Source organism: Tasmannia lanceolata, unplaced genomic scaffold, assembly GCF_043159265.1.
Source record: "Tasmannia lanceolata isolate RefF3 unplaced genomic scaffold, GAP_Taslan_0.1 ptg000015l, whole genome shotgun sequence".
In the NCBI taxonomy this organism is placed as follows: domain Eukaryota; kingdom Viridiplantae; phylum Streptophyta; class Magnoliopsida; order Canellales; family Winteraceae; genus Tasmannia; species Tasmannia lanceolata.
Window position 1 is genome coordinate 28111437 of NW_027518692.1, and position 22457 is coordinate 28133893.

A 22457-nucleotide genomic window follows, 5' to 3' on the forward strand; every position below is an offset into this window, starting at 1 on the left:
AAACCAAATAAGAGGAGCGAGTTTTATATTGGGCTGGGCACTCGGCATTTGATGTAGTAATAGCAAATGAAATGAATGTAGCAAACATCAGAAAGGAAAGTAAATGGAGGTGGTTGAGCTGCTAATTTTATATTACTTGTTTGACAAAAAGGAAAGACTCCGTAGTCAATATTCAAAATTGGATTTTTGTTTGTAAGGTCTTGTCTTTCCCTTGATCTGAAATCATATTGAAGGTGGACTGATTCATTGTTAGATGCCCAACACCATGTCCTCTGATGGATCTTCTTGAATTTGGCCCATGAGGTTGTGTTCTTCATTGGCAAACAGATGATGATTAAATGTAACCCACAAATTCACAAAGAATTGTTTTTAAAATATAATTAAATATTGAAAAGCAAGAATGTATAAGAAATAAGTTTTTTTTTTTTTTTTTTTTTTTTTAACCCGGAAAGGAATGCGACCCCGGGGCGGGCCTCAGCATATTATTTATTGAAGGCACAATACAAAAGGAGGGCAAACAACCAGCCCTCTAGACCGCGACAAACAAAGGGGAACCAAAGACCCTACACAACACCACCTGCTTCGTTCATTTGCTTGGGCGAATATTTGGAAAACCATTAGTGTCGCATCTTGCAGCCCCCCGGGCTATGCGAGGCATTTCTGACCATCCATGGAAAATTTGATGAGATCTAGCTTTGCAAGCTTCATTTGCAAGAGCATCTGCCACTTGGTTACCTTCTCTAAACTGGTGCTGATGATGAGGGCCCATGAAGTCCATGAGGTCTATAATTTCGGGCCAGAAGAAAGAGATGGACCAGGGGTGGCTTCCTTTCTTAGAGATGAAGTCCATGAGAACTTTGCTGTCTGACTCTACTACGAAATTCTTGAACCCAAAGGCTTTGCATAGCCTAAGGCCGTCCAATAGAGCTCTCGCTTCAGCCACCATGTTGGTAGATGTCCCGTAGAAGAACGCAAAAGCAAATATAACTTTTGCTTTGGCATCTCGCATAACTCCACCGCCTCCCGACTCTCCTGGGTTTCCCTTGGCTGCTCCATCAATGTTCAATTTGAGCGAACCAATCATCGGACGTTCCCACCAAATCCAATTATCCCTGCTGATCTTTTGCCTCTGCGGATCAATCTGGATTTGCTCCAAAGCTAAACACTCCACCATATTGTTTTCTTTGGTGAATTTTTGGCTAGAGCTCACAGTTTTTAACTTATTTAATATTTGCTGAATCACCCAATTTGTACTTCTCTCTTTACCTTCCATTCTTCTATTACAACGTTCCTTCCAGATTTCCCAAGGGATAATCAAAGCTGACATGCCAAGGAGAAATCCAGCTTGGGTGCTCCTTTTCCTGCCATATGATATCCAAGCAAGCATCCTGCTCCTTACTGGTTGCAATGGAAGAAGTTTCATGGCCCAGAGGTCTGCGAAGAACTCCCAGATTCCCCTTGCTAGGCCACTGTTACCTAACAGATGATCAACTGATTCTTCTTTACTGTGCTTACAACATTCACATTTGGATGCCATCTGGATTTTGAGATCTTTGATTCTGCTGTCCACTGGAATGGCATTGAGGAAAAGTTTCCAAGAGAAACAACCCATCTTAGGTGGGATGGAATCCCAAATACCTTGCGCCCAACTCACTTTAGGGCCACTCCTTCTACATACTTCCCAAGCCGATTTAGAGCTGAAATTACCTGACGATGTTTTTGCCCAAATGAGCTTGTCAGGCGATCGGTTGATGACGATCTTAACCTTGTCCATAATTGCATCCCAACCACCAGGAAAAAAAGGCAATATATGACTCTTCTTCCACTCTCCATTCTCATTGATCATGTCTTTGATTTTTCCCTTAAGATCGATTCCTTGGAATCCTGTTGTATATTCCACCAATGGCTTATTCCCTATCCAAATATCTGTCCAGAAAAACACCTCTCCTTTTCCAACAGTCCACCTCGCATTTTCTTGCCACAAGGGTTTTGTAGCAATAATATTTTTCCATTGTTTTGATGAGACTGCATTTGGCTCCACTAAATTTAAGTGTTTACCCCTGCTGTAGGTAGATTTCAAGAATGAGGCCCATAGCCCATGGGATTGGTGAAGCCTATGAAGAGCCTTCATTCGGAAAGCAATACATAGGTCCTCCATAGCTTTTATGCCTAATCCCCCTTCGTCTGTTGGCTTGCAAATTTTCTTCCAAGCAACCCAATGGTTTCTAGCCCCAAATTCTGAATTCCCCCACCAAAAGTTGGCCATTATACTGTCAATGCGCTGGAGAACCTTTTTTGGAGGGGATAATGTTGACAGGATGAAGATGGGAAGGCTTGATAGAACATGGTTGATTAATATAAGTTTTCCTCTAGAGGATAACATTTTCCCTTTCCATCCTTCAATCTTTTTCCGAACTTTATCTATTAGCCCATCAAAGAAACTCGCTTTAAGACGACCCGTGAATAGGGGAGCTCCTAGATACATTATAGGGGACTTCTTTTGCATGTACCCTGTACTTTTGCCAATAGCTCTTTGCCTACTGAGGGTCATCTTGTCTGATGTGGTAAAGCTGCTTTTGTTAGCGTTAACTAGCTGGCCTGACATAGCTTCATACCGCTTTAGGAATCTCATAATCTGGTTCAAGCTTGCTTTCCCTCCATTTGAAAAGATCACGGTGTCATCTGCAAACAGACAATGAGATATTGGGGTGCTATCTTTACTTCTCAAGAAATACTTAGCCTTACCCTCACGGAACAGTTTAGATATTCCTCTGCTTAGGACTTCTTCGGCAATAATAAAGAGGCAAGGAGACAAAGGATCGCCTTGTCTGAGACCCCTCGAAGATTTAAAAAATCCATTTGGTTCCCCGTTCAAAACCACTGAGAACCAGCACTTCTGGGTTGCTTCTTCGATGAGCTTTCGCCAAGACTCCGAGAATCCAAATCGCGCCAACACTTTTTGCATGAAATCCCAATTTAATCTATCATACGCCTTGGCCATATCAATTTTGAGCATTACATTACCTCCTCGCACTTTCCTACCTACTCCCACCATCATTTCCTGGGCAATTGATATATTGTCTGAAATGCATCTTCCTTTAACAAATGCTCCCTGTTCTGGAGAAATCAGGTTAGGCAAAACTTTGGCAAGTCTTGTTACAATAATCTTGGCAAAGATTTTATAACAGAAGTTACACAAACTGATTGGTCTATATTCAGAAAAGTCCTTTGGGTCTTCCACTTTCGGAATTAACGTAATTAGAGTGGAGGTATAGTGTCTCGATAACTTACCTCCGGCAAAGAAGGCTTTTGCTGCTTCCACCACTTCATCTTTAATTACCTCCCAGCAAGCTGTGAAGAAAGTCCCATTAAGACCATCTGGGCCAGGAGCACTCTCCTCTGGGCAGCCAAACACGGCTTCCTTGACTTCTTCTTCTGAGGGAGCTTGAATCAGCGAGACATTGACCTCTTCAGATACAAGACAAGGAATAGCTTCGAGCATTTCTTCATCTTCTGAAACTCCCTCCTCTTGAAAGGCTTTGAGGAAGAATTTAGCAGCCAACTCACGTATTTTCTGAGGGTCCTCCTCCCAAGAGTTATCTTCCATAATCCTCCTCATTCCACAGTATTTCCTTTGCATTTGAATTGAGGCATGGAAGAATTTTGTGTTTCGATCCCCCTCTTTAAGCCACTTGTCTTTGCATTTCTGTCTTAGAAATATTTCTTCCTGGAGAATGGCCTCGTTCAACTTTGCCCTAGCCCCATCAAGGCTTGCAGTGTTTACTTGGTTTGGAAGTTCCAGATGAATACTTTCCGCTTTTATTACAGAGTCTTCCGCATCTTTAACATTCTGATAAACATTACCAAAATGCTGCGAGTTCCAAGCTCTTAGGTTTCTTTTTGTGTTCTTTAGCTTTATGGACAAGATCTCAAGGGCGTTCCCATCTACCGGCACACTCCAAGCTCCTCTGACCACCTCCTGAAAGTTCTCATGCCTGCACCACATTCTTTGGAATTTGAACGACCCCACAGGAGGATTGGCATTGGACCTGAAGCTCACAAGTAGCGGACAATGGTCTGAATTGGTTCGAGATAGGTGAGTAACTTTTAATGCTAAGAATTCTGTCATCCACAATGCATTAACAAGAACCCTATCCAATCTAGCCCATACGCACCCTTCATTCATCTGATTATTACATCTTGTGAACCTATTTCCCGAGTATCCCACATCAATCAATCCTGCTCCTTCTACTGCATCTTGGAAGTCAGATGTAGATCGGCAGTTAGGAGGATGTAATCCCAGTTTTTCTTCCGCACTTAATACGGCATTGAAATCCCCACCCACCATCCACGCATCAGTAAAGTATTGACTGCAGTCAAACAGGTAGCTCCAAAGAAGTCTTCTTTCGACTACTGAGCAACTTGCGTATACTAATGTCATGAAAATAGACTTTGCCGAATCCCGATGGCGGGCTTTCACTGATAGAGCTTGCTGAGACGAAGATATTATATTTATATCAATCATATTATTCCACATCAGCCATATTTTTGAGTTTGAGTCTGAGTTTGTCATGTGATAATCCATATTTAACAGATTGGCCACCCCTTGAATCGCTGCTTCGTTTAGAAATGGTTCCAAAATTGCGATGAAGCATGGCTTGTGCATCTTATTAATCATATTTAACCTGCTACGGGAGCTCCTGCTCCTAATTCCCCTTATGTTCCATATAATTCCTGAAATCATTTTGAAGGCTTCCCCCATTTCTTTCCTGACCTGGTGGTAAATTCAGATTGAGCTTTGGCTGATTCCTGAGATGAAACTCCCAACTTAGCTGATTCTTCTGTAAGCATTATCTCCAGGCAATCTTTCTCCAATAACAGAGCACTTCCCGTGTTCTCCTGCCTAACTGTGTCCATAATTGCTTGAATTCTGGCTTCAACATTAACTCCTAATTTGATTAGCTCCCTTCTAGGAACTGTTGACTTTGGACTAGCTCCAGCCGAGACTGTGCCTTCTTCAATGTCCCTTCTTGGATTTTGTAATGGAACAGAACTCGAACCAGCCTGATTTCTAGGTGAAATTAAGAGATGAATCTCTGAACCGTCTTCGACGATTGTGCTAGTTTCCTTCTCCGAGGATGGGGTTAACGACTCTCTTGTTAATCTCCCGGGTTCTGCTCCCTCACTATAATGAACACGGCTTGGAATTTCCTCCTCCGGTTCTCCTGCTTCTAGGATCATCTCTGAATTTTCGGGTCTAACTTCCCTTGATTCATGGTTTAAAGGACTTTCCTCAGCTAGCTCCGTCCCTAGAGATTGGTCTGATGCTGAATGTGCCAGAGACTGTTCTCCTTCCTCATGGGTGCCTGATGGCTCTATTTGGGTGAACTGAATTTGTCTTTGCATATCTTCCTTGAAGGCTATCCTTGCTGATATTTCATCTGCAAAAAATTCTGTTTGGTTCATCAAATCCTCCTCTTCATTAAATCTTGTCTCTTCCAATCCTGTAACCATTTGATCAATATTCTCTTTGTCCTGCATGGTTCTGGTGTCCTCTGGATCTCTTCGATCGGAGAATGATTTTGTTACCCAGGCCTTCGTAGACTTCCCCACCCTGCCAGAGTTCTGCTTTTCACCTTGATCTGGGGCCGAGACATCTGCTGCCCTGACCCTTCCTTCCATTGAGAGATCCTTAAGAGGATTAATTGATTCGTGTTCTTTTTTTGATCTGCATTCTAGTTCATAATGCCCAAATTTGAGACAGTGATCACAGTATTTTGGGATTTTTTCATAGGTCACCTTCTGCCATCTTCCTCCACCGCCCGGGGAGCCAAGCCAAAACTTTTCGTGGAGCTTCTCCCTAATATTGATCTCTATGCAGATTTTTGCAAATTCTGTTCGAGTGCCCTGGATGGTGGGAGCATCAATTTTCAACATTCTCCCAAGCAGCCCTCCTACTGAGGCTAGGTAATCTTCATTGAATAAGTACATGGGAAGGCCCGGAAGCGTTACCCACACAGGGGCAATAGGCGGTTCAATACCTGGCTTGAAGTCCGGTGACCACCTCAGGAACCTGAGGAGGTAGCCCTGTATCTTCATGTTATCTGAGAGCCAGACCGAGAGGAAATCTCGTTCCGTGCCAAATCTGATCAATAAATGCCTTTGATCCAGGATTGTAACAACTGGTTCCACAGAAATATGGAATTTTTGTTTGATCGATTCCTTGACCACATATAGGGGAGGGCGCCCATAAGAACATTTGGCAACTAAAGCTAGTTTGAAAGGAGCAGACCCCTTTCTGACTTCTTCTTCACTGAGAAATAGGGCAGGAATACCAGAGGCAGTTTTGGATGGCTTTAACAACCCCAGCGAAGATTTCGGCAAGAACAGGTTCCTAGCCATTGCGTCGGCATAGCTGCGTCCCAGAGAGGGTGGTTGAGGCGCAGGTTTTGATGCAATAACAGGGGGAGGAGGTACCAGGTAGGTGGCGCCTGCAAATCTGGTTGGAGAGACACCAAGGGATTCTTGAGGAAGAGGAGTCTCCCCATGGGGAGACTCCTCGGCAGAAACCATCGGGACTCACTGAATCATACCAGCACACGAGGACAGCTTCTCGGAGGGTTCCTAGGGTCTACTATTCTAGTTTCAAGCTGATGATCTCTTCAAGCTCATGATGCTGTTGTTTTCCAGCAAACTTGTTAAAAGGTCCTTTATAGCATTGCTAAACTTGTATAAGAAATAAGTTGAAAAAATGTATCTGTAATATTTGTCTATTCATTATGTATGCTTTTTCTTATTTTGAAAATTGTTACGTATACTTTATAGCATTGCTATGATTTGATTTGCTCAACCATCACTTACTTTAAAAAAAAATTGTACAGAAGCCATATCTTGTATGATTTATCAAGGAAAATAAGCAACAGATATCAAATTTCTCATCCACAGAAATTACGCATTTCTAGAGGCACAAGAACCTCAAACCAAATAAGCAGAATGTGACAGTATCTAAGCTGGGATCAAGACTTATTTAGGCTGCTTGTCCAATTCAAGCAAACCCATGAAATGGAAGAGAACAATGAAAAAGTCCCTAAGGAAACGCTTCATATAGTTAAGCAATCTTGAACATGTTCTTCACCAGAAAAGGAATGGTTTTGGGTAAAAGCATCAGAAAATAAACTACTACTTGTTAGCGTATTTAGTGTGGTCCAAATACTGTAAAAGTGGCATTAAATGCACTCTGGTGACTTTCGACCAATGGGGGTGTTCTTTCATCTCATTTATGCAAGGGTGCCCCTGAGTTTAGCATTCCTCTAAACTAAAATATGAAAGCATCATATAATGCTTCTTGTCACGCAAAAAATTAATTTTGTCTATATTTTACCCCGTTAATAATTTAATACCACACGCAACAATACTTTATATTAATTGACTTGTGAAATTAAATACTTTATATTAATTGACTTGTGAAAAATTGCTTGAAATTAAAAACTTTATATCAATTGACTTGGAAAATTAATCGATCAATGGTTATGGGCTGCAACTCGGGTCGGGCGGGTCGGGTTTTGAAGAACCCAACCCTACACGAGAAATATCTCGGGTCGGGTTTTTTTCCGGAAAAACCACGATTCCCAAACCCGGCCCTACCCATGATAAATCTCGGGTAATGTCGGGTCAGGTCGGGTTTTTTTTCGTTGACGCAGTTTTTTAAGGAAAACTCTTGTTTGGCAAGGCAACTCAACTCATAGAAGTAGAAAAACTCAAGCATGGCAAACTTTTAAGTGCATTAACTAATAACTAGTCCACAGAGAATAAATTGATGCGTTACCAAATGAAAATGATTATACTCATGAGATAAACAACAAACTATTTAGTGCATTAACTATTTAGTTGAAACTTAAAACCCTAGAGCTAAAGGGGAGAAACAAACAGAAGATGGAAAGAGTCCATGTGAATGCGTGCGTGCGTGCATGAGTTTTACTTTTAAGTTTTCACTTTTAAAGTAACAAAGTTAACTTGGGTTGGGTCGGGTTGGGCTCCTTCAAACCCGGCTCGACCCGAGATTCATGCGGGCTTTTGGATCGTAGACCCAGCTCGACCCGAAACCCGAGAACCATGAACCCAACCCAAGCTATTTTCGGGTCGGGTAAAACCCGACCCAGGTTGCAGCCCTAGACTTATGGATCTCTCTCTCTCTCTCTCTCTTAAAGGAGAAATTGTCAAAAATCTGATCCTCTCTTCTCACTTTGGCTCCCGATCTTCAAAGATGGGTGTGCCAGAAAAGCTCCCGATCTTCCTTTCCACCATCCTCCTACTCAATTGGCTCTCCATCTCAACCGCAAAAAACTTTTCCATGAGCTTCAGCTCATTCGACTCCACCAACTTCACCCCCCTAAAAGACGCCGAAATCTCCAACAGTGCCCTCCGAATAACCCCCGACTCTGATCACTCCAACTTCACCCTCGCCAACCGATATGGCCGCGCCATGATCTCCAAACCTTTCCGCCTCTGGGAAGGGGACATACTAGCTTCCTTCTCCACCTCCTTCCTCATCAACATCTTCCGTTCTGATAATTCCACCCCTGGCGAAGGACTCGTTTTTGTCATCGCCCCAGATCTCCAAATCCCCACCGGAAGTTATGGACAGTGGCTCGGGCTAACCAACTCAACCACTGACGGTAATTGTGAAATAACCAATTAGTCCAAAAGCTTAAGTTGTTAGAGTTGGTGTTAATTAATCATTTATACTTAAACAGGTAACTCATCCAACCAATTCATCGCCGTGGAGCTAGATACATTCAAGGAAGATTTCGATCCAAATGACAACCATATCGGGCTTAACATAAACAGCGTCGTATCCAATATCACTTACAATCTCTCCCTCATCGGAGTCCAGCTCGCACCGGAGAAACCTGCAAATTACACAATCTGGGTGGATTACAATGGGACCACGACAATGATGGATGTTTATATAGCCCAACAAGGAATGCCGAAGCCCAACACCTCAGTGATCCAAAGAAGCCTAAACTTGAAAGAGATCATAGCCCAGGATTCGTATTTCGGATTCTCTGCATCGACGGGGAACACGTTCCAGCTCAACTGCGTGTTGAGTTGGAATCTGACGGTAGAGATTCTTCCAAGAAAGAATATGCTAAAGCTCAAGTTGAAGATCGGAATCCCATTAATAATCGGAACAGTGACTGGAGTTCTGATGGTGCTGTGTTATTATATGTATAAGAAGAAAATTAGAGATGACCCAAGATTTCTGGTGACGTTGAGGAGCCTTCCCCACACGCCGAGAGAGTTTCGGTTTAAGGATCTGAAGAAGGCTACGAACAATTTCGACGAGAAGAATAAGCTTGGACAAGGGGGTTTTGGAGTTGTTTATAAGGGGGTTTTGGCCAAGGAGAACATGGAGGTGGCTGTGAAGAAATTTTCTAGAGGGAACATAAAAGGGAAAGATGATTTCTTGTCGGAGCTCATCATCATCAATCGTCTCCGGCATAAGAATCTCGTCCGATTAGTAGGTCAGTGCAACTTAACTTTTCTGTTCTTTGATTCCGTCTATTTGAATGAGTTGGTGATGAATCGTGATGGCCCAAAAATGGATGGATATGATAGAAAGTCCCGATCAAGACATACTAGGCCCACCTAATTGAACATTCTTGATCAAGCCATCTCATGTCCACTCCTTTGATGTGGCTGTTGAAAGCATCCCCAACTGGAAAAAAATAGATCCCTCATGGCCTACCCTCAATATTAAGACAATAGACGTTTCCCATGGCTTTGGGGTTTTGCTTGACATTCGGGTGCCACCTCAACAAAACTGCATGTTTGGTTCCTAATATATATAGCATTCAAGTCCCCGGAGACTACAAAGGATGTCTCCTAGTTAATCATTGCATGGTCTGCTGATTTGTCACTCCCCCTCCTCCCTCTCTCTCTCTCACACACACAGATATGCTATATAGCACACCCACTCTCTCTCAATGATTGTTTAGGCTGTGGCTGATCTAATGGACGGTTTGGATCATCCTATGGTGCGGGCCATAAAGTACTTTTTAATAATGTGTGGAGTGTGATCATCAAAATACGGTAGTGGTGATGTCATTTCCCTATATATATATATATATATATATATATATATATATATATATATATATATATATATAGGATAGAGTTGTTGCGCTCGAGCACATAAACAGGGTGGGGCCACATTTTGGGTGGGATCCAAAGCATTCATTTGATGGGCCCTTTCATGGGTAGGGTGTCCACCAAAAATCAGCTCAATTGGATCACCTTAGGGTGTCCATTTGTGGGGCAAAAAATGGACAGATTTGTGAACAAACAGTATCTGTCCATTTTTTGCCCCACAAATGGACACACATTGGTGATCCAATGGAGCTGATTTTTGGTAGACCCCTTCCAAATGAATGATTAGGATCACTCCCAATGTCCCCACCCCTTGTTTTTGTGCTCGAACGCAGCAACTCTTCTCTCTCTCTCTCTCTCTCTCTCTCTCTCTCTCTATATATATATATATATATATATATATATATATATATATATATATATATATATATATATATATATATATGTGTGTGTGTGTGTGTGTGTGTGTGTGTGTGTGTGTGTGTGTGTATATATATATATATATTAGCAATGACACCCGTTACCACTACTCTATGAGGTTGACAACCAAAAGCTACATACCACTTTTTTCTTTTTGAAATAGCGATTTGTATAAAATAAAAAGGGAGCACCCAAGAAGGGGAAACCCAGAGAACAAAAACAAGAAAGATACAAGGAAAGAAGGAGAAAAAACAACAAAAATTACAATATTAAACTACGAGGGAAGATGATCGAACCAGAGAATCCTCTCCCCCCCAACACCTTGCTTGGCTAACACATCCGCTTTTTCGTTTCCCGACCTCCAAACGTGTTTAAAGACAATAGCCGAACCCGCAACAAAATCCTCAATTTCATCAAATAATGCCAAAAATCTCCAAGGAGGAGCTACTCCACCCTTCAACCACCGAATCACATTCAATGAATCCCCTTCAACAATAATATGGTCCAAGACTTCCCTACTCAACTTCTTGATCCCAAAATAGGCCACTTTGACTTCCACCTCCGAAGAATCACACACACCAATAGGGCCAGAAAAAGCCCAAAGTATCTCACCAAACTCATCACGACAAAGGCCTACCACCCCTGCCGGACCCGGGTTTCCAAAACAAGCACCATCAAAGTTGATTTTCAACAATCCTAGCATCGGAGGCTCCCATCTTTGGGCTATGTTAATTTTCCTCTCACTACTAGAGCACACTTCCCTCCAACCTTCCCAAAGATCAAAGGCCGATACAAAACGAAATGATGGAAGACATCTAACCCACGATATAACCAATGCTATAATCCGCATGTACAGATAATAAGGTGATTTGGCCGTACCCTGAAACACCCTAGAGTTTCTTTCCTTCCAAACCACCCACCACGTAGCTAGCAAACACACATTCCACAATAATTTTCCTTTCTTTTTCCACGGCACAAACCCCCATATACTCAAAAGATTTTGAATAGTTCTAGGGAAGACCCAAACCTCAGAAAGATACATCTCCATATGATCCTGGTGAAAGAACAATGCATGAACAAATGATCCACAGATTCCCCATCCTTAAGACAAAGAGGGCAGTGATTAATTAGCCACATCCCACGGTTTCTCAAGAAGTTAATGGTTTGTATCTTTTGACGACAAACGGCCCAACCGAAGATACTAACCCGAGGTGGGCAATGAAAATTCCATACCTTTGCTGAAAATGCAAGAACATAAGGAGGCATCAGACCATTATAGAAAGATTTGACAGAGAAAATGCCAGATGGTACCACTGTCCATATTCTTTTGTCCTCACCCCCATTTTTTACATAGTACTTATTAAGGAGCCGCCGAAGCCAAGATTCATCCTCACTTTCCCACTCAAAAAGGATTCTTCTAAAGGCAGGACACCATATCAACTTACCACCACTAAGATCAAAACAATCACAAACTAAGGCTTCTTTGTTAACAGCCACCCTATACAGCCTAGGGAACAAGATCCTTAACTGCTCCTCTTCACGCCACACATCACTCCAAAACTTAATTCTATCACCACCATAGACCCTAAACCTCACCTTTAAATTAAAGGAACAAGCTAGTTTCAGGATATCTCTCCATACAGTCGACCCATTTTTCTTATATTCGTCCTTTGATTCCCACCCACCCGGAATACAACTATACTTACTACAAAACACCTTAGCCCATAAATTAGACTGCTCTTCCCCAAATCTCCACAACCATTTCCCCAATAAAGCATGGTTAAACTCCCTAAACCTCCTAATGCCCAAACCTCCAAACTTTATAGGTACACATACATCTCTCCAGTTTACCAAGGTAAGTCCCATGTAAACTTTATAGCTACATAACACTATTCTACAAGGTAAGTCCCATGTAAATCTAATGCTTGTCTCCTTCAGGTTGACTAACATTGCCATGTACGAGGTAAATACCCGCAACCAAACAGAAGGAAACTGAAAGACCCCATTTCCTCTTATCACTTCTAATTACTATGCTTAGGGTCTAACCATACTTTAGTTTTTGCTATCAGGATGGTGTCACAAGGACGAAATGCTTCTTTTGGTATATAACTACTTGCCCAATGGCAGCCTAGACAAACACCTCTTTGGCGGGGTCGAACCCCTTAACTGGGCCCACCGATACAAAATAATCTCCGGCATTGCCTCCGCCCTGCATTACCTACACGACGAATATGACCAAAAGGTGGTGCACCGAGACCTGAAAGCTAGTAACGTTATGCTCGACTCCGAATATAATGCTCACCTCGGTGACTTCGGTCTCGCACGTGCCTTGGAGAACTCGGCAACTTCCTGCTCCCCGCAAGAGGGTGTGGCTGGCACTAGGGGTTACATCGCACTCGAATGCTTCCGCACAGGCAAGGCCACCTGTGAGTCCGACGTGTACGGGTTTGGAGCTGTGGTGCTCGAGGTCATGTGCGGGCAGCCTGCCCTAGTCAACATCGAGGAGTTCGATTTACTCGTTGATTGGGTATGGACCCTCTACAGAGAGGGCCGCATGTTAGAGGCCATTGATAAGAGGTTAGTGAATAATTATGTGGCCGAGGATGCGGAGAGGCTATTGATGCTGGGGCTCGCATGTTCGCACCCCAAGCCTAGCGAGAGGCCCAAGGTGGCAGCAATCGTTCAGATCATCTCGAAATTGGTGGGCCCTCCTTGGGTCCCACCAATCAAGCCGTCTTTCGATTTGTCGAGGATGGAAATCGCCAAGGACGATGAAAGCTCGGTTGTCATCAGTGATAGGACCTCGGGGTGGAGCCGTCAGTACCCTAGCCGGGAAAATGTGGACGGACACAATGGCAACGAAGATTTCATGCCATAAAGAGGTACTTTGGATGCTCTCTAAGAAAGGATGTGAGTTGATTTCATGGCATAAAGAGTTCCTTTAGATGCTCCGTAAGAAAGGATGGTGAATTTCATGCCAACGAAGATTTTGGTTTGTATAAAGTAGAAAGTGTACTTTCTTTCATTGTATATATTCAATTTAGCGTACGTACGTGTACAGATAATAGTGCTCTTTCTTTTATTAAAATTTACTTTTGTACGATTTTTTAATTATTATTGGACTTAAATTTACTTTTAATTTTGAGTCTACAAAAATGTTGTGGCCTCACAATCCGTTCTCATATTCCAAAACAAACAGGGTGTAAATTTGAGTCCCACAGTCAGTTTTGGATTCATAATTGATTCTAAAAGTCCAAAACTAACTGGGCCTAACATGCGGTTCAAAATGCAAACGGTGCCAAAACACAGCCAAAGCAAATTCTAAATAACTCCGCGTAAGTTCTGTAAACGCGGTTGAGTACTCGGTTAACACTCTAGTAACTTTAAAAGGGTTACAAAGGTGTTTTGATTAATTTTGTAAGGTGAAATGTGGACTCGGACAAAAACTATGTTTTGATTAACAACACAAGCTAGCTTTTTAGGTAGTGGGCTTGTATATGATACATGTGAGCACCAAGAATAGTCCTAGGAACCATTGTAGTTTTTTCAAAGAAAATTTTGATGCGGCAAAACTCCCTGTACTCTGTTCACCATACTCACATTTTGGGAGAAGAGAGCTTCCTAACAGCAATCCCAGTATCCCACACTGCCACTAACCCAAAAACATTAATGGCAAGCTTGGCCCATATTTCCATTGCTTTCTATTGCAACCACGAGATGTGGGTTCAAGCTAACAAAAAAAAGAAGGAAATGTTATTAGCACTACTGTACTTCGATGATCACACTCTCACTTTATTAAAAGTACGGTATGACCCGCACCATAGGATGATCCAAACCATCCATTAGATGGGCCAAGTAATTAAAAGGGGCGGATTTATCACTTCCCACAACAAAAATACCTTTTTAATGAAAAGGTAACCATGCCGCTGGCCAAGCACTGCGCTGCACGGGTCCCTCACAGGCCGGGCCGACCCATGAATTTTGGGAGGTGGGCACGGCATGCCATGGCCTATCGCTCGTTTTTTTTTTTTGCTTGTTTTTTTTTTTAATGAAATTTTTTGATAAAGCATAATTCACGAACGGTTAAAGAGGGGGGATTTTGAAACTATACTTTATAATAGGCAAGCTCGGTTCCTACATGATTGGTGCAAGAGCCACTGCCATGCACTTAAGAGGGGGAATATCTTAAACTATACTCTAACAACACAAGCAAGTTAAGATTTATTGGTAGCAACATGGGCACCTACATGCAGACTTCACTGTAGTAACAATGGAAGACGTCCGCTGTCACGTAATAGTAGGTCCCACCTTTGTTTGATCTGGACCGTCCTTCTGTAGGCCCATGATGGATCACCGATGGCCCAAAGATGACACCGATCGGAATATTGTGACAGCCAACTAAATGCATTTTTGGACAATAAAAATATACATATGAAAAAACCTATGATCGGAATATTTTATTTTGTTGTTTATCTTTTAATGTAATCATTGAGAACCATCTCGGTTTCTCTTCCTTCAATATATAATTTACCATTTCAAAAATATATATTTGAATTTTCCTATCTGAATGATTTTTGGCATAAGAGAATCATCAACTTTGGAAGGAGAGTGCTGATTCCATCACCCTATTTGAAAATTTTGTTATATTTTATGCAGTTAATAATTTATTACCACAAGTGAGGTTAAAATGGATCGTGGCCAAGACATATGTGGACCGAATCTTAAGTGTATCGTTGACATCTCTATTCTCTATATATTAATGAAGAAAAAAATGTAAGATCTGGTCCTCTCTCCTCAACCTCTTTGCACTGTTCCAGCATGGAGAAGCTCCAGATCATCGTCTCCGCAGTCATCGTCCTCACTTGGCTCTCCATCTCCACCGCAAAAGAACCACAAACCTTTTCCATGACTTTCGGCCAATTCGAAACCATTGACTACACTACCATCACCACCCTAAACGATGCCTCCATTACAGGAAATGCCCTCCAAATAACCCCCAACTCCCTTAACACCGACTTCACCCTCTCCAACCGATACGGCCGCGCCATGTTCTCCAAACCCTTCCGCCTCTGGGAAGGCCATGAAAACTTCACCGGAACCGTAGCTTCCTTCTCCACTTCCTTTCTCGTCAACATCCTCCGTCCTTATAACCTCACCCGAAGGACTCGCTTTTCTCATTGCCCCAAATCTCGAAATCCCCGCCGGAAGCAAAGGACAGTGGCTCGGGCTCACGAACTCCACCACCGACGGTAATGTGAAACAACCAATTACTCCAAAAGCTTAAGATGTTAGAGTTGGTGTTATTTAATCATTTATAGGTGGTTTTGGCTTTACACTTGGTTTTTAATATAGGGAGTTTATTGGGTTTTGATCTCAAGACCTACTGTGAGATAATAGGTCTAATACCATGTGAAAGAACCAATTATTCAAAAAGATTAAGTCGTTAGAGTTGGTGTTAATTAATCATTTATACTTCAATCAGGTAACTCATCTAACCAGTTCATCGCGATTGAGCTCGATACATTCAAGGAAGATTTCGATCCCAACAACAACCATATCGGACTTAACATAAACAGTATCAAGTCCAATCTCACTTACAATTTCTCCGACGTTGGAATTGAACTTGCACCGGAGACTCCGACAAATTACACAATCGGGGTGGATTATAAGGGAAACACGACGGTGATGGATGTTTACATAGGCCCACAAGAGAAGCTCAAGCCCAACATCTCCATCATACAAAGAAGCATCAACTTGAAAGAAATTGTAGCCAAGGAATCGTATTTCAGATTTTCTGCCTCGACCGGTAGCACGTACCAGGTCAACTCCGTATTGGGTTGGAATCTGACAGTCGAGATTCTTCCGTCGGACAACAATTCGACGTCGGTTAAGCTCATGTTGGCAATCGGAATCCCAATACTGGGATTGGTGATTGTGGGTCTGATAGTGGTTATTATATGTATAAGAAGAAAATTAAAGACGACCCAAGAATTCTGGTGACATTGAGGAGCCTTCCCCACACGCCGAGAGAGTTTCGGTTTAAGGATCTGAAGAAGGCGACGAACAATTTCGATGAGAAGAATAAGCTTGGACAATATAAGGGGATTTTGGCCAAGGAGAATATGGAGGTGGCTGTGGAGAAATTTTCTAGAGGGAACATAGAGAAAGAAAGGAAAGAGTGCACCGTGGTTTTTACAGTTGTTCAGCCCAAATCCCGGACCCACATCCATTCCACCAAAATCCGTGGTGGCTTCACTAACCGGACTCCTTACAACTGTAGTCCAATCCATTACAATTCACCTCTAAGATGGTTTCACGCCTCGTCACTTGCCCAAGGGTCTTCCGGTTTCCATCCATCGTATACACAATATGAGGTGGCTCCACACCTCATCACTCGCCAACAAGGGTCTTCCGGGTGCCCTACACCGTAACAAGAGCAAGGGACTGCTTGGTGCCCTCAACTGTACACACAATCAACAAAGAACTTCAGGGAACCCTCCGCCATATACAATGAATCAAAGAAAACAAAGAAAGAAAGCCTTGCAGTGTCACATATAAGAAAGATATACAATTTGATGCCTATATCCAATCCTCCACTAAGATACTCAAGAGAGGCTCTCAAAGGGTGATTCTTCACTCTAATAGTATTCAAGTAAGTTTAAGAGTGTTAGAATTGAACTTAGAGGGTTAGAGAACCCTTACATAGTGCAAAAAGCCAAAATCTAGCCATTTGGGAGTCCCCCAGCGACTCTCTAATGTCTAGTTGCAAGTAGCCATTGGGGTATTTTAAAAAATAACTTTACCGAACCCGGTCGATCGGGCCGGTTGACCGAGAAAGGCCAGCCGACTGCCAGAACTACTCTGCTTTTTTATTTTTCTCTGCAACTTCCTGATTGATTGGGTCGCGGTCGACCTCCAAGCTATGTTTTTCCGCATTTTACCCCTTTTCATTTGATTTCTCAAATGCACTTTGGTCCACTTGATTTTCATAGCATGAATAAGTTACTTAAGGTATTTTTAGGCCTCCTTTTAGTGCCTCTATGCAACCTAAGTGTAGGATTGGACTTTACAGTCTATTTAGATAAAGAGACTTGACTTGAGATCTTCTATACATTACATCTTCAAGCCTTTCCTTCTTCTTCTTGAATCTTCTCATACTTCAATTGATCTTCATTTCACCTCCAATTTTATTGATCCATTGATCCTTGACTCTGAACTTTAAATAAGTCCGCAACTTAAAACATCAAACACATTAGTAAACTAAATCACTTGTGTTTGGAATCATAAAAACAAGATAAAAGAATGCCAAGGGTTGAAACATTGGGCTTACAGGAAGATCCCGTGAATCTTCTTGGCTCACATGATAGAGCCTCTAGATAGTTGGTTTTTTATGCCGTGGTCTATCAAGGGAAGGATGTTATGGAAGTTGGTATCGCTAGCATTTATCTGGGATCTTTGGAAAGAGAGAAATGCGCGCATATTTAAGAATGTAGTCAAGAGCGCCTACTCTTCTTTCTCAATGACCTTAAATTTAGTTATTTCGTGGGCTAAATTCCTTTCTAGTTTCAACTTGTGCTCAGCCACAGATATAAGATGATGCTGGATGGAGATTTATATTAGTAGGGACCGCGAGGTGTCAGTCGTACCCAGATGGAATCCCCCGTACCACAAGCGCCGAAAATTAAATTTTGATGGGTCCAATTTGAGCAACTGAGGACTGTCATGTATTGGAGGGCTTCTCAGAGAAGAAAATAGCTCCACTAAATGGGCCTTTTCGGGTCCAATTGGCACGAAAGACTCAAATGAGGCAGAAATCAGGGCAGTTTTAAGGGTATTGGATTGATGGCAGGCAGAGATTTGGACAATCTTATATTGAAAGAAGATTCCCTCAATGTAATTATTCAGGTGGCTTGAAGAGAGCTCTCCCCATCCCTGGAGATTTCATAGATGAGATCTTTGATTGAGTGGAGGACCACTCAATCCGATTCCTCCATTTCAGGCGATCAGCGAATGAAGAGATGGATATTTGATCAATATCCTAATTCTAGAGTTGTTAAGATTATCCTTAATATTTCTTTAAAGAGATTACAATATATTTGACAATGACTCTCAAGTGCTATCCTAAAAAAATTATTGAATTACAATTTAAGTAAATTATTTGCTTTGTTGAATAAATTACTTGATTTTTGAGTTTATCAAGCAATGCAGACTATAAAGTTGTGATTTTTCGGTCTTCTTATACCATGTTTGAATGCATGGATTCTATTTTCTCAAAAGAAAAAAAGGTAAACACTTTTCTTGGAAAGTGAGGTTTTCATGAGTAAAAATTTTCTCCAAAAAAAAAAAAAACAGCGAAAGCAAAAACTTAGTAATGCATGTTATTTTCTTTTCAAAAAAATAAAATAAAATATCCCAATCTCACATAACATCCTTATTTGTGTATCTATGGAGTATTTCTGTAAAAATAGAAAAATGAAAACAAGAGATAAAAAATAAAAATCCCAAACAAGAAAACAATCTAGTACAACCCAATTACATTAGAAACTACTAAAATACACCTATCTTATGAAAATTACCAACATGCTTCTATCTCATAGAAAATGACCAAACCTCCCATATTTCCTAAAAATAACCAAAATATCTATATCATGTTTATATGACCAAAATACTCTTATCTTATACAAAAGGATCAGAATACCTTTATATCATAAAACATAAGCAAAATACCCGTACCACATCGAAGATGACTAAACTATGTTAGATCATCGGTGACTTGAAAACTTATTATTGGACTCAAAATTAAGGCATTGTTGGTTTTAGATTGTGACAATCGATTGTGGGTCCCAATCCAATGGTCTCCAAATTACGTTTAGTTTGGAGTCCAATAATCGGTTTGGGGGCCACAATCAATTGTCACAATCTAAAACAAATAGGGCCCCAGATTAGGCCCTAATGATACCGAAATCTGATCCCGCAATCCAAGGGCTGGTAGAGCTCAAATCTGTACTGTCCTGTGCTGACAGATAAAGTGTTGGGGTCCTAGAGCTATGGCTCCTGGAATCTACTCCTGCGCTCAAGTCAGAAATCGGTACCACAGGTAAAGACAAGTGATAAGAGTACCAGGAAAGTATGAGCTTATCTGAAGGTTTAAGAGGTTGAAGATGAAATAGGAGAGGAGAGAAGATGGAGAGGTCCCGGTACCTTTGAGCGTGGAGGCTTTTATATGGATCTCTTACACCATGATTTGGTGTGAGTGTGACATGTCGTGGCCTCATTGGTGAAGAGATAATGATGGTGTTACACCGTGTAGTGTCGTCCTTGCGAGGAGCTGATTGGGCCTCATGGGAGTGAGGCACAATCTCTGTTGCCGCACGTGCCGGAGGAAGGTTCTTTACCTTCTTTGGGAATGGCGTGTGCTGAGAAGGAGGCGTGCTAAGAAGGAGGCGGACATCGTTGTGGATCGAGTACGGTCCTGTAAGGAGGTGGCGGACAAGGACATGCGGAGCATGCCTTTGCCACGTGTCGAAATCTCAGAGGGGATGCAAATTTTACCCCACCAGGCCCATATCTTTTGAAAATTGAGAACCGATGGTGATCAATCCAAAACTGATTATAGGACTCACAATCAGCTCTCAAAATCCACAGCGAACATGGCCTAAATATGAGTACGATAATCAGTTTTGGACTCACAATCGGTTCTCAAAAGCCAAAACAAACCTGGGCCTTAATTTTGAGTCCAATGATCAGGTTTGTAATCGATTCTCAAAATCCAAAACAAATAGGGCCTTAATGTGATCTTATTTGGACAGAAAGTCCATCTTGACGATATACGAAGACACCCTTGTACATCTATTTCAAAGCTTGTCCTTGTTTTATCTGTCATTTCTCTGCAAACCCAGTTAGTCTAATTGACCACGCAACCTATGCATCGTTGCAGTTTCCTAGAAAGAGATGAAAGGTCAAGGAAAATTGGACTCCTTCCTTTTAACTCCTCTTCGTAATAGCAGCGAAGTTTCTTAAGACAATAGTGTTAAAAAAGTTATAAGCCGGCCGTGAAGACACGCCCATTTGATTGTAGGAAAAGTAGGATATCGTCTGTAGTCGTCCCTTTTAAAGACTAATGCATGACATTGTACTATTCTTAATTTATTGGAAGAAAGATATAGGTTACTGATATTGACACTACCCTGTTTTCATAATTGCACTATTTCTTTTAGTCTGTTCTTTTTTAATTGGCTTCTAAGAGCTTTTTGGGGAACTTAAATAACCTTTGTCTGCTGTTTAAATAATAAAAGGCAAGATGAATGCTATTACAAAACATGTTAGTTTCAATATCAGTACACAAGAAACATTTTTCAATATATGATACATTTTAAAAATATTGGGATTGAGCCTTAGCTCAATGCTCAAGGCTTTGTTTTTCAACCTGGGGTCCGAGGGCACAACTTTGTTTTATAGCTGTTTTAATTAGCTTTTCACGGCAGTTACAATACTAAGGATGCTATCAAGATCAAATCAGAAAATGTGTAACACAAAGTGATTAGTGCCATTTTCAGAAGTACATTTTGTGTTCTACAGTGGGACATATGCGCGAGAAAATCGTGGATTGTAGCCGTTGATCTATTAAAACATTATGAGGCTACATTCATGGTCTCGGTCCCATCCTGAACGGAGATCCCATGTGTAAGATAAAGAACTACAAAAATTAATTGGTTTTAGCTTTTCTTAACAAAACCTCAAATGATATCTCAGCTGAAAACAAAGTTTGAAAGTCGAATACTGACGATATCAAATCTACCCATATTTTCTGTCATTCTCGAAGTTTGATAGCCCATCATTACTGTCATTCTATGGTTTTGCCCTCTATTGATTTTGAAAAGATTTTCTAGAAGGAACCTGTTTGAAATCCTGAACTGTATTTGGGATTTGATAGGGACTTTTACAGCGGACTCTGTTGCATGATAGAGCAGCCACGCAAGCTCACTTTTTAGCGGATTTTGTGAAATTCATCTGAGTTGGTTGCTCTCTCATGCAATGGCCGGCCACTAAATTAACAAAACTTGGCTCTGCAACGTTGCGGAGGACTTCTCCAATAGCAAGGGCTGTGGAAATATCAATTCCATACCCCTAATGATATTTCCACACCCCTTGTTCCCCTTGATATTAGAGCATTGCGGAGGAATTTCCTCCGCAACGCTGTGGAGTCAAGTTCTGTTCCCACTAAATACCTTTAAATCCCTTAAAATAAAGGGGAAGTAATATATTCGCCCCTATGGATTACTTGGGACACCCAGTAGCAGTGTACGTGCATGCAGTCTGCCCCATTGAATCCTTCTGACGTGAAGTACATTCCCCTCTTCGGTCATTGATACATTGTTGCTGGGTGTCCCAAGTAATCATAAGGAGCGGATATATCACTTCCCAAATAAAGAGGCGAGTGCTGAGTCCATCTCCCTATTTAAAAAATTCTGATAAAGTTTTAAATGGAATTTGCTAGTGTCCATCGCAGAAGCATTTCGCTGATGGCCTGTTGCATGTGAGAGCTGCCATCTGATGAATAAAGACAAAATCTATTGAAAAGTGAGCCTGTGTGGCCGCTCTCACATGCAACAGGCCATCCGTGAAATGCCTTCTGCGAAGGATGCTAGGAAATCCCTTTTTAAATTGGCATTATAGTCTCTCCCACCTCTTTGAAAAAGACGGCATAACTGGGGGACTGCTAAACTCAAGGGCACCTTTTTCCAATGAAATGAAAGGCCGCCTCTATTAGTTGAAGGTCACTAAAGCACCCAAAATAGGTTAAAGTCAAAGGCATTAAATGCACTTCGGTGACTTTCAACCAATGGGGGCATCCTTTCATCTCATTCATGCAAGGGTGCCCCTGAGCT

The 22457-nt window shown here is 41.7% G+C and overlaps 2 protein-coding genes across 2 annotated transcripts; both read left to right on the top strand.

Annotated features, from left to right (window-relative positions):
• The first annotated feature begins 8254 nt into the window (after positions 1–8254).
• On the top strand, positions 8255–13620 carry LOC143846041 (putative L-type lectin-domain containing receptor kinase S.5). Its single transcript, XM_077354449.1, has 3 exons — positions 8255–8675; positions 8754–9524; positions 12639–13620. Exons 1-3 carry the CDS (start codon positions 8264–8266, stop codon positions 13445–13447), a joined length of 1992 nt encoding a protein of 663 aa, XP_077210564.1. The 5' UTR covers positions 8255–8263; the 3' UTR covers positions 13448–13620.
• Positions 13621–15387: 1767 nt separating this feature from the next.
• Positions 15388–17000, top strand: LOC143891912 (lectin alpha chain-like). The gene is made up of 4 exons (XM_077396408.1): positions 15388–15786; positions 15888–15954; positions 16052–16497; positions 16539–17000. Exons 1-4 carry the CDS (start codon positions 15388–15390, stop codon positions 16998–17000), a joined length of 1374 nt encoding a protein of 457 aa, XP_077252523.1.
• Positions 17001–22457: the final 5457 nt, after the last annotated feature.

Coding starts and splice junctions, on each gene's coding strand:
- LOC143891912 (XM_077396408.1), top strand. CDS start 15,388: ATGGAGAAGCTCCAGATCATCGTCTCCGCAGTCATCGTCCTCACTTGG. Junction 15,787..15,887: donor CCCGCCGGAAGCAAAGGACA/GTGGCTCGGGCT, acceptor AATCATTTATAG/GTGGTTTTGGCTTTACACTT. Junction 15,955..16,051: donor TTTTGATCTCAAGACCTACT/GTGAGATAATAG, acceptor TACTTCAATCAG/GTAACTCATCTAACCAGTTC.
- LOC143846041 (XM_077354449.1), top strand. CDS start 8,264: ATGGGTGTGCCAGAAAAGCTCCCGATCTTCCTTTCCACCATCCTCCTA. Junction 8,676..8,753: donor AACCAACTCAACCACTGACG/GTAATTGTGAAA, acceptor ATACTTAAACAG/GTAACTCATCCAACCAATTC. Junction 9,525..12,638: donor GAATCTCGTCCGATTAGTAG/GTCAGTGCAACT, acceptor TTTTGCTATCAG/GATGGTGTCACAAGGACGAA.